This window comes from Brassica napus, chromosome A1, assembly GCF_020379485.1.
Source record: "Brassica napus cultivar Da-Ae chromosome A1, Da-Ae, whole genome shotgun sequence".
NCBI classification, from domain to species: domain Eukaryota; kingdom Viridiplantae; phylum Streptophyta; class Magnoliopsida; order Brassicales; family Brassicaceae; genus Brassica; species Brassica napus.
Window position 1 is genome coordinate 20,134,184 of NC_063434.1, and position 12,961 is coordinate 20,147,144.

General features: G+C 30.2%; 1 protein-coding gene across 1 annotated transcript; it reads right to left on the bottom strand.

Annotated features, from left to right (window-relative positions):
* LOC106451683 (serine/threonine-protein kinase SRK2A) lies at positions 1-2,832 on the bottom strand. The gene is made up of 9 exons (XM_013893645.3): positions 2,511-2,832; positions 2,260-2,334; positions 2,019-2,120; positions 1,722-1,775; positions 1,546-1,638; positions 1,336-1,428; positions 792-896; positions 614-712; positions 1-546 (listed from the first exon to the last, which is right to left on the bottom strand). The coding sequence occupies exons 1-9, from the start codon at positions 2,628-2,630 to the stop codon at positions 229-231; spliced, it is 1,059 nt and encodes a 352-aa protein (XP_013749099.1). The 5' UTR covers positions 2,631-2,832; the 3' UTR covers positions 1-228.
* Positions 2,833-12,961: the final 10,129 nt, after the last annotated feature.

Here is a 12,961-nt window from a genome sequence, read left to right on the forward strand (position 1 = left end):
GAACAAAGAGACTATATTGTATATAAGGTCACAATGCCCAAACATAACTCATCACCAAACTGTCTCTTCTACTGCAGATTTTACAGGACTTCCAAATGCAAAAACCAGAAGAGAAACCTTCAAATTTAAGAACCAAACAAAAAAAACACCAAAGATAAATTTGACAGACCAACGAAAAAACCTTTTCTTTTCCTTTTACAAAAACAAAACAACCAATCTTTTTTTTCTTTAACTGATTCGGATTTCTCCACTAGCATGCACCTGCTTCACCGTCTTATCATACTCATCTTCTTCGTCTTCTTCTACAACTTCCTCAGATACTTCCTCTGCGTCTTCTTCTCCTCCCCAACCAAATGCTCCTATAGATCGAGAAACAGGAGGAGGTGTTTTTGCCTCTTCCACAATCTTCATGATCTCTTCAACGCTCTGTAGAGAAAACGTCGGATTCTCTTTCCTGTAGTAAGCAGCTTGAGCTATCTCAGTAAGCTCCCGTGGCAGGTTCTTTAGGAACCATGGATGTTTCTTGATTTCAGCTATTGTAATCCTCTGCAAAGAACAACAAGTTATAATCTCACAAAGGATGGATTAAGCATTTTCGAGAGAGATATGATACCTTGAGTGGATTAGCGACAAATATACGGGAGAGGATATGTTTGCAATCTTGTGAGATATGGACATAGTCAGGGATCTTGTACTGAACAGCCAATATTCTCTGAAACAATGTAGTGCAACAGCTAGTGGGTCACATTGTTTCTTAAAGGAAAGGCTGTAAATAAAAAAGATAAACTTACTTGCATTGTTTTTCTAAAGTTTTTGGGATCCTCTGGGTCTTCAAATGGGTATGCTCCAACAAGCATGACATAAAGAGTCACGCCACATGACCATACATCAGCCATCTGAGTAGAAAAATATAAGAAAAAAACCGTTGATGATTCTGTGAAGATGATCAAAAAAACACATCATAACAAAATTTCATAGATCCTTTGCATAGGTCAAGGTAAATATTTGGGATCCATTTTTTTATGCATGGTTCAAAGTAAGAAAGCTTACAACTATCAATAACAAACAAGAGTCAGAAAGTGCAAGCAAAAGGTGATGGCAGATGGATTAGATGATAAGCATGGGAAAACATATGGTCCTGGATAATTATAAAAACAAGTCTCTCTCGATCCCTTATCAAATGATTGCCCAAATCTACCATAACATGCACGGGTCACAATGTATCAGTATATAATGCATGAGCAAAACTGAAAGACGTACAAAACTACAAAGGAAGATGTTCAGACTGTTTTGTCTCTATTAAGGGGCTAAGCACACTTGAATACATAAGATTACCTTGCCATCATATTCTCTACGAGAAAGAACCTCGGGTGCAATGTATGCTGGAGTTCCAACAGTTGATTTGGGCCTAGAATGCAGAAGTGAGGACTACAAAAGAAGAAAACCACATCACATGAAAATGACAAGACCCTAGCAAATGGAAGGTAAATAACAAAAATGAGCTTGTTATGACACAAGAACCACTAGCGCAGATATATGACATACCTTGGAATAACCAAAATCACAGATTTTCAGACGTGGTGCAGGACTTCCATCCAAGAGAGTATTTTCGAGCTTCAGATCTCTGTGGCATATTTGCTGTGGCAATAAGGAAAAATAATATGACTACAGGATTGATAAAGAACAATTTCTGAAAGTTGAAAAGAAAAAAACTTCATTACCATAGCATGGCAGTAGCTGACTCCTGATATAAGCTGCTGGAAAAAGTATCTTGCCTGAGAAAAAAAAAAGATGGGCACAAACAGCTCGAATGTCATAATCAAAGAAGCTACAAGAAATGATCTTTAAAACAGATCACATTAGTTTCCCATGCTCAACGTACATAGTACAGACAGAACATCTACATATTTTCCCATTTCTTCCTGGTCCATCTATTTTAAGACAATACAGAACTCTCAAATTGATCTCTTACAAAATGGACTTTTTTAATTTTTAAATCTCTAAAATGGCAAGCTCACCTCATCTTCACTGAATCTTCCAGCGCTGCATATACGCTCAAATAGCTCGCCTCCAGCAGCATATTCCATGACAATAGCTATATGCGTTGGAGTCAAAACCACCTGTAAAAACCCAAAAGGTTTTTAACCCACCACATAGTGCACTTGCGAGAGATGTGAAGATACACACTTCAGTTAGCTGAGACTTTTCAATTTTCAACATAGCTTTAAACATGCCACCAAGTGTAGGAAATGCACATACCTCCTTAAACCGGATTATATTGGGATGGCGAAGTGATCTGTGGTTAATAATCTCCCTTGCCACGTTCTCATCGATCTACGTACCAAAAAAAAAAAAAAACAGAAAAAGATTCAATATTTGAACTTGGAAGACAAAACACATATAACAATTCTGAACTAAGCAGATACAAAAGTTAGAATATTCAAAATTGCTATTTTGCCCATCTCTGAAATCACAGCTCAGAAACAAAAAAAAAAACAAAAAGGAGAAACCTTAGGGCCACGTTCGATGTACTTCATGGCAACAAGTTCCTTGGAGTCTTTGACCCTCATCAGCCTCGCCACTCCAAAGTTCCCTGAACCTATGTCTTTAACCAGCTCGTACTTCTCCATGTTCTCCCTCCCCCCAACCAAGATTCAACAATACACGAAACCCGATTCGGAGATTTTCGCAGAAAAGTGGTGAGTGAGAGAGAAATGGATTTGAAAAGCGAAGCGGCGAATGGTCGTCAAGTTCTGTTCCGCGAAGAATTTTCAAAAGAAGATATGATTAATGATTGATAATCATCGTCGCTCCTCGCGGTGGCCTTTTCTTATTTTATTTGATTTTTTTTTTACTTCAAATATAATCTATAATAATTCAAAATGTAGGACCTACATATTTCTTTTCAGTCAGTTCAATGTTCCCTTTGCTGTGAGACGTCGCTATATGGGGAAATGATTCCTTTTTATTTTCTTGAAGCACTAGGAAGAACGAAAAAAGTGTCAATTTCAACCCCTACGATTTCAGTCATCCCAAATTACAATTTTAGCTCAATTATAATTAAATACAAAATAGAGAAAATTGCCAAAATAGAAAAAAAAACAGATTGTTGTCTTTTTGGTATAAACTAATTTTGTCCATTTTTTCTCCTTTTTACTCTTTGTATTTCTGAAAACTAATAAAATAAATAATTTTGAGAATCAAAAAAATTACTAAAAATATAAACAATTAATAAAACATCTATATACACAAGCTTGTAATTTTCTTTTGTTCAAAAACTTGGTAAATAAGATTTTTAAAATACGTTCTACTAAAAGTAAAATGCATCTTCAACGAAAAATTGTATAGTAGTAAACAATTACTAAAATAAACACGTTCATTTACTTCTTTTAGAACGCCCATTTTACTATTTACTAAATTTCTAAAAAAGAGGAATGCGCATTCTACTAGTCGTAAAGGTATCCACTTTCCTTCCGAATGCATCTTCTACGTTTATAAAGTACTCTAAATTTCGGGAAATGTGTTTTCTATAATATACTGTTACGTCTACTCAAAGTAGAAAGTGTATTCAGAACTTTTATCATTCTTCTAAACTTTTAGAAGTCATCTTCTATGGATAAGAATACCTGATTTTTTGCGAAAATTAATGAAATTTCAGTTAAGGAAATATTCTAAAAATCTCCTAAAAATATTCTAACTTCCTAAAACGTGTTATAGTCGATTTTACTTGAAACAATTAAAGAAAAAACGATTATACCTTCTCTTCTTCATCAATCTATGGTTTTTCCATAGTTTTTCTTTTGATTCTTCTCACGAACTCTTGTTCTCTATGATGCATATCTATACCCTTTTTCTTTTTTTGTTTTCGATTGCCTTTCAATTTTTTTTCCTTTTTTCCATTACCTTTTTTTTTTAAATTCAAATTAACTTTTAAATTGTGTTTAATTAGATTAAATATATGGATAGTTTTGGGATTATGAGAAAAAATATACTATTGAGACAACTTCATGTTGGTTTTATACCAAGGGGACAACAACCTTGTTTTTTTTGTTCTCTTTTAGCAATTTGAAAAAATAATAAAAATAAAATAAAAATAAATAAAATAAAATAAAAAAATTTATGTTTTCGAATTATACTTTTTCAAATTCGAAATTTTTAAAAAAAAAATTTTGAAATTTTTTTTTATTTTTTTTCAAATTTATTTTTGAAAAACGAAAATTATGTTTGAAACTATTTTTTAAAATTTTTATATATTTTTAAGTATTTACTTACATATTTATATATATATATATATATTTATTAGAATCTAAATTTCAAATTCCAAAAACCCTACCCCACCCTCAACTATAAAACCTAAGTCTAGATTAGTTAACCCTAAGGGTATAATTGTATTTTACTCTTAATTAAAAATGAGGGTAAAAGTGGTTAGTGTAAACATGAAAAGTGGTACTATGAATGTGCTATTTGTGGCAATTTTCCATAAAATAATGTCGTTTTTTTAAAAAAATAAATTCTTTCCGTAACTTGAACCCATATCTCGTGGCACACTAACCACTAAACTAAAATAATTTTTTGAAATATTATTACAAATTGAAAATTATATAAACAACCATGCTTCTTCATCTTATCCAATTAAAATTTTATTAATGATGGTTTCTGATTTATATAAATACTAGTATAACCTCCCGTGCTAAGCACGGATCAATTTCATTGTCTTCCAAATTATACAATCACAAAATTGCAATGATTTATAGGGAAATTTTATGTTCATCACATTCAAGATACCACTTTTCATTTTTACCATCACTAAAGGGACATTTTCAAAAACACCTTATTCATTAAGTGACAAAAGACTCTAATGTCTTTGTTTTTTATGTATATAATAAATAAATATTTAAATAAATAAAAAATCTAAAAAAAATAAAAAATAATTTTAAACCCTAAACCATCGAACCCTATTTCGAAATTCAAACCCTAAACCCTAAAACTCAACTCTAAACCCTAAACCATCAATCATAAACCCTTTTTTGTTTATGAAATACGAACCCTAAACCCTAAACCATGAATCCTAAACCCTATATTTCTTTTAAATACGAACCCTAAACCCTGAAACATCAACTCTAAACCCTAAACTCCGAAACATCAACTCTAAACCCTAAACCTTCAACTCTAAACCCTAAAACATCAATTCTAAACCCTAAACCCTAAACTTCAACTCTAAACCCTAAACCCTAAACTTCAACTCTAAACCCTAAATCATCAACACTAAACCATAAACTATCAACACTAAACCCTAAACCCTAAAAAGTAAACTCTAAACCCTAAACCCTAAAACATCAACTCTAAACCCTAAACCTTCAACTCTAAACTCTAAACCCTAAACCCTGAACCCTAAAACCCTAGAGTTGATGTTTTAGGGTTTAGATTTGAAAGTTTAGGGTTTTAGGGTTTAGAATTGTGTTTTAGGATTTAGATTTGAAGGTTAAGGGTTTTAGGGTTTAGGGTTCGAATTTCAAAAAAAATATAGGGTTTAGGGTTTAGAGGTTATGATTTAGGGTTTAGAGTTAATGTTTTAAGTTTAGATTTAGGGTTTAGGGTTTAGGGTTTATATTTGATGTTTTAGGGTTTTAATTTGAAGGTTTAGGGTTTAGAATTGATGTTTCGGGGTTTAGGGTTTATAATTGATGTTTCGGGGTTTAGGGTTTAGTGTTGATGATTTAGGGTTTAGAGTTGATTTTTTAAGTTTAGATTAGTTAACCTTATTTTTTTGTCTAAGTTAATTCAAAGGTTATAAATGTCTTTTACCCTTGATTAAAGATGAGTGTAAAGTTGGTTAGTGTAAACATGAAAAGTGTTACTTTGAAAATGGTATTTATGGCAATTTCCCATGACTTATCAGTAACAAATTATTATAGTTATATATCTTCCAAACCTACCGAACACATTGTTATATAAACTTAGAAATAACTGCCTTTAAACAAAGCGACTTGAGTTGCCAAAACAGTTTTATTTTTCAATTTTTTATAAGAAATATTACATAACATATTGAATCATATTGTGTTCTTTTATTGAAAAACTAAGAAAGAATTTGAATACAATATTATATTCTTATTATAAAAAGTTATGAAAGAATTTATTTGCAAAATCAAGCCAAAGAAGATGAACTGTGGTCAGTGGCGGAGGCATGAAATAATTTTGTTGGGGCATGAATACTAAGATACAATATTTAGAATGGGTACATATAACTTAGGCTTTAATAAATTACACTAAATTTTCAAATGTTGTTGGGTTCAATGGCTCCCGTCTCGTTACATGTGGCTCCGCCACTGACTGTGGTAAGAAAACAGAAAAATGCAGAAAAGTTTTTTTTTTTTAGAATAAAAATGCAGAAAAATTGATTAACCTAATTTTCTAAAAAGTTGCTTGAGATTTATATAGCGTATGAAACTGTTTGACATATCTGGAAGTTACACAACTTCGTGAACGTGTGATGATGCTAGATTGAAAAAATAGCTTTCGTCGGCAGTTAAAATATTTATGAACAAATAAACTTTCTGTAATTTGTTTTTTTTTTTAAATTTTGTAAACACTTGCGATATGTTAAATTTTGGTTGGTAGAGTGACTTGTGCTTTAGTATATAAGAGATACATTAACACTTTTTAGTTTTACTTATCATATTTTTAATAAACTTATATTTAATCTAGAAATAAAAAATATTTAAACAAATACAAAATTAAATATACTCAAAACTTTGAAACTCTTTATAAAAAATTATATAATTTAAAAAAAAAATTAAACCTTGAATGGTAATATTTTTTCTTCAAAATTAATATAATATACTATAGATTTTAGTTATTGTTTAATATGTCTAATACTTCAAAAAAATCCACTTAAGGTTGAAAATTAAAAATAATGTATATAAGAAAGGTTTAACAGCTTCAAAGTTTTAAGTATACTTAATTTCATATATTTATAAATATTTTATCATTTATATTTTAGTAAGGTACACGTTTATTAAAGATATGATAAGTAAAAAAAATGTTAATGTATTTATATAAATCAGAAACAATCATCACCAAAGTTTTAATGGAATAAGATGAAGTAGTATAGTAGTTTATATAATTTCCTATTTGTAATAATATTTTAAAAAATTACTTTATTCTAGTGGTTAGTGTGCCCTTTTAAAGGGTATCGAAAAATAGGTTTGAATCCCAGAATGAACATATTTTAAAAAAATAAATTAAATCAAAACGACATCGTTTTTTCTTGTTAATGGTTAACTAACTTCTATTAGAGGTCAATGTTGATTTAGACACATTTTAAAAAATTCAGGTAGTTTTTTTAATTATAATTGAGTTGAGGTCGTATTTGGTACTGACTATTTGTTCGAGTTGTATTTGACAATACTGAAATTGTTGGGGTTGAAATAACACTTTTTCCAGGAGAAAGAATTCTTGTTATGTGGGTTATGTCATATTATTACGTCTATACTTTCTTTTTCTCTTTATCCTTTTTTCAGAGACAGATTCTTATATTTTCTTCCCTGTAATCATATGTAAACAACTTGTGACAAAAGTTATACGGACAGCAATAGAAAAATGGCATATACAGATTAATCTTTATCTGGGTTGTCTGATTAAAGTGAAGACAAGTTTTTTTTGGACATAAAAAAAATCCGATCAATTGTATACTTACCTAACGATTGAAGTTAGATTAAGGCTTCCATTGGTAACACCGGATTGAACGGTGTGAGATAAGCGGATTGGATATTTTGGTGTGGTTTAACTACGATATAAAAGAAAAACATACTGTACAACAACCGTGATACATCTAAAATAATCATTTCAATAAAAAATGTGAATGGTGACATGTTTCATGAACACTGTAACTGCATGATGCATATAATATATTTATATCTTACACACTAAAAACTAGTAATACTAATATAATTTATTTTAAATATATATTTTTTAAAAATATTTTATACATCTAAAATATGAAATTTTATATGTCAATAACAAGATTTTATAGTTAATATCTTATTACATATAAAACTATAATTTTGATAGCTGTCTTTATAAATAATAATTTAAGTTTGTTATCTAAAAATAAAAATTTTAAAATTCAGATCAAAATTTCACTACTTAGTCTTTATTATGTAATTTTATAAATAATATAAAAGTAGATAATTTTATTGAAATCACCAAAATAAATAAGGGGAAATTGCCAAAAATGACTCAAAACTTGATTTTGAATACAAAAATGTACCCCAAATTCAATCAAATGCAAAAGTAATCCAAAAGGCTAGTGAAATTGCAAAATGTACCCCAAAACAAAAAACATGTTGTAAACTTATTTTTGAATTTGAAAAATTCTTGAAAATGCAAGAGAAGACTTCTCGAGAAGTCTTCTCGGATAAACAAGTTAGTTTTGTAATTGACTGAAATTTGTCAGAAACTTGACTTCTTATAGAAGACTTCTCGGAGAAGACTTCTATATCTGAAAGTCTTCTCAATGTCGCAAAAAGTCTAAGTGGAATACTTTTGCAATTGACTATATCTGATTTTTTCAGAGAAGACTTCTATAAAAGTCTTCTCTTGTAAACAAAGTTTGACCAAAACCCGGAATAAAATTTGAGAAGACTTCTAAAGATATAGTCAATTGAGAAGTCTTCTATAAAAAGTCAAATTTCTGACAAACTTTGGTCAATTGCAAAACTAACCTATTTATCCGAGAAGACTTCTCGAGAAGTCTTCTCGGGGATTTTTGATTTTTTTTTCTTAATAAAGGAAAGTTAGAATACTTGTAGGGAAGTCTTCTTGATGGAGAACACATCTAGCGAAGTCTTCTGAAAGCCTTCCCGAAGTCTTCTGAAAGTCTTCGCGAACAAATATGAGAAGAAAATATGAATTCATATCTTGAGCCTGTGAGATTAATTGTTTTGCTTCTCCAAGTACCCAGAACTTCAATACAAAAGCTACCAAATCGTTAATGACCACAAATTATGAGCTTGAATGTCTCTATGAACCTTACAATGCTTGCAATCAAAATCTTAGTTTTTTGGATGAATTTGAAGAGAGTGTGAAAAGGATGTGATTTGTGTGCATAAGTAATGAGATATGAAGAATAAAAATCGAAACTTTGGTGCATTACGAGCTTCCAATTGGTTGTTCATTGTGGTTAGTGTATTGATGGCAATGACAATATTGTAAATACTTGGTGAAGATGAGGATGATAAGGTAAAAGAATAATTTGCAAAAAAAGAAAGAAAAAAAAAATGTAATGGCATTTTCGTGAATAACTCAAACTTCTAGAGTGAATATGAAAAAAAAAATTTCAAAAAAGCATGGGTTATTTTTGTGTTTGACTAGAAATTTTAGATAACTTTTGAAAAAAATCCAATAAATAAAGATTTTAGGTAATCTTAAGAGGCTTTTTTAAAAAAAAAATATGAATAGTAACGTATATAGCAAACAATACATAGAAATCGTTTGAATGATGGCACGTATAGTAAATAATGTATAATATATAAAATATATTTATATATTATAATTTAATAATAAGTGTTATTAATATTATTTTAAAGATATTCTATTTATTAAAAAAAAAAATATATATATATATATATATATTTTAAAACTCCTGCAAATCATATTCACATGTTCCCACATTCAACATCTCGTGTTTTTGTTAATGTGAAAACAATCAAAATTGCACCGGATATTGTTTGGGAAAAATTAAATAAGTTATAATATTTCATATAATTTTAAAAGTATAATTTATACCTTTCTTCAATTTCAGATTGTCTTTTGTAAGTTTTGATATCAAAAAGAAATTCTGATGGATCCATATTTAAAAAAAATTCTGATGAAACCATTGTGGTATTGGTACATCAATGAAAGAATGAGTCCATATTTAAAAAAAATATGGACCCTATGGATTCAGAGGTTGGAAGATAATATTTTTACATTGAAAAACAAAGTTGCGGGCACTTGACTGCATTATTAAAACATGTTGAGTAGTTGGAAGATAAGATTCAGCCATTTACAGCTGAAGTTGACGGATAACATTGATGAAAAAATCACAGACACTTGATAGCATTATTAAATCATGTTGAGTGGTTGCAAGATAAGATTCTCTCATTAAAAATCTAAAATCACGGATAACATTGACGGAAAAGTCGCGGAGCACAATGAAGAATAAGTCACGTGTACTTGATAATATTATTAAATTATTTTGAGTGGTTGGAAGATAAGTTTTTTTATTATTAAAGCATAACGTGACAATATATTATTAAAGCATCAACTGACAACAACATTATTAAATGTGAAAGTGACAAGCAAATGCTATGAAAGCATTAAGTGACATGATACAAACAAACATGGAGTGGTATGATGCAGACAACCACTTGTGACTACAATTAATTTCCAAATAATTTGTGACTCAACGGTTCGAACACATCTTTGCTCTGGTCATTGAGATGTTCTTTTTCACTTAGCTTCAGCCACATCTTCATCTTTTTAGCCCAATTTTTTTCTTTCATCAATTGGTATGTCTCCTCTTGCAACATAGCTAATTTTTCGAAGCGTTCGAACTCCTCAACCTTGATTTGTCTGAATTAATTAAAAAAATTCGTTGACCACTTTCAAAGTTGTGCCTTTACCTTTCTTTTCAGTTTTTTTTTTTGATGCATCCCTCCCCATTGGATCTTACAGAGTTGGAGTCATTAGCCTCACTCTCGTGGGCTCTCTTAGAACCACTGCTTCCAGAGCCACTATTACATGTTATCTGAATAACATAATGTGGTTGATCACGGACAATGATCCATTCTTTCATTAAATTGAAATTTCTGGTACCACCACCTGAACAAATTTCATGCGCTTTCCCAATATCTTGCACCGACAACCTACTTTGTTGCATACACTTAGCATTATCATAGGCACCAATCCATTTTTCCAATTTTTGGTTCATGTAGTTATAATGATTCATGTACGAAACTCTACCATGTGGAGGAAATGAGAAATAATCATTACAATGGTCCCATATTTGATCCACCCATTCAGTAGCACCAAATTTTTCTCTATGGTCCATTTGACGCTTTTTCGGATAGTTGGAGTTGAATTGTCTGCACCAGGAATGACTTCATTAAAACAACTTATACCACAGAGAGTCATTAGTGTAGAAAATTCAGGATATCCAGTTGCTTCAACATCTGGAGCAATTTCATTACATGTCATAGTAGAAGAATAAGCAGGTAGTTGAGATGAATATGACATCGCCGAACTGTAATATGGATGATAGTTTGGAATAGCTGACGGCATGAAGAAACTTAGTGGAAAACCGCAAGTTAGTATGTTTTGGGGTTGGTTGGAAGATTGATTTTGAAATGGATAGTTGTTATGATTTGAATGGTTAAAAGGGTAGTTAGAAGAATTTTGTGTATTATCAGAAGGCTTTTTGTTGGGATATATTTTCTCAATGAAGACTTGAAAATATAAAAACGAAAGTTTATGAGAGGTTAAAGATGATTTAGTTTTCTGTGTCCAAATCCAATGAAACAAGTCTCTATTTATAGAGTATAAAAAAAGATAAATTTGATATAATTTTATTTTAAAAATACATAATTTAATATACAATAATTGAATCAAATAATGTAATAAAAATAAACTCAGCACAATTAATCAAATAACCGTCATCACCCACCATTTTTCCTCAACCAAGCCATATGGACAACCTCTCTTCTCTCCACTGAAATTCAATTCGTTTAATTTCTTCAACATGTTGAATGCCAACTCATTCTCAACCAATAATTCAACATCCCGTCACAAATAGTCAATTATTGAAAATACAAATTCAACACTCCATTATATGTAGTTTTAGTGGTGACATAGTTGGGACACGTCCTCTACTTCTTACAAACCATTCACAACACTTAAGCCCTATGTTATGAAAAAATCAATAAATTAAATTTATTTTCTGATTTTAATTTATTTTCTTTATATAAATATGTAAAATATATTCATAATATAAAGTAGAATATTATTTCATAATTTTCTGCACTGTTTAGTTTACAATCACCATTCAAACATTTTTCCGCACTATCTATTATTTTTGTCACCATTCACATGTTGTTTTCAACCGCTTCTTTTAAAAAAACTGCAATTGTTCCGCAATATGCGTTTTAAACATAAACCGCACTTAAACAGTACCATATTAACCAATCTACTTGTCATGCACCACCAGATCTGCTGTTACCATTCAGAGCTGTGTGACATATGTAAAACCGCACATCTACAATGTATAACACACCATAATGGAAATCTTATAAAAATTAAGTGTGGTATTATGTTAGAAGAACGAAGAAAAATCTTTTTATTTTTTTTGACTTTAATAGGTGCGTTAGTTTTTACGTTAACCATATTCTCTTGAATTGTAACATTTTTCATATTTCATCTACAATATTAAAGATACGCACCGCATTGATGTTTCCATTCACAACCTAAGTTACGTGTGGTCTATTCTTAGGCTTTGAATGTTTGTATCCGCACCACACCCATACCGCATTTATTAGTAACAAAAATCTCGACATATACCTATGTATCTATATATTTTGTTACTATTTAGATCGCACCACAGTTGTTCTGCAGTTATCTCGCATGTTTTCATTCAGATCTTGAATATGACTTTTTTAGTGGATAATCCATATATATATTATAGACATAAAATAATTGTAAGCAACTAGGTCCTAGCATTTTATATGTTATTCGTTTTGATTAAATCCAAAAAAATCCTGATATCCAGACGTCTTCGGAACAAAAAAATACTAAAAATCAATATCCATTAAAAACAAAGTAATCACAAATACTAAAAAAATTAGAGATGGATATCTACTATGCTCCATTATGACTTTAGTACATATAAATGTATATCTACAATTTAGTATAGAGTTTTAAATATATA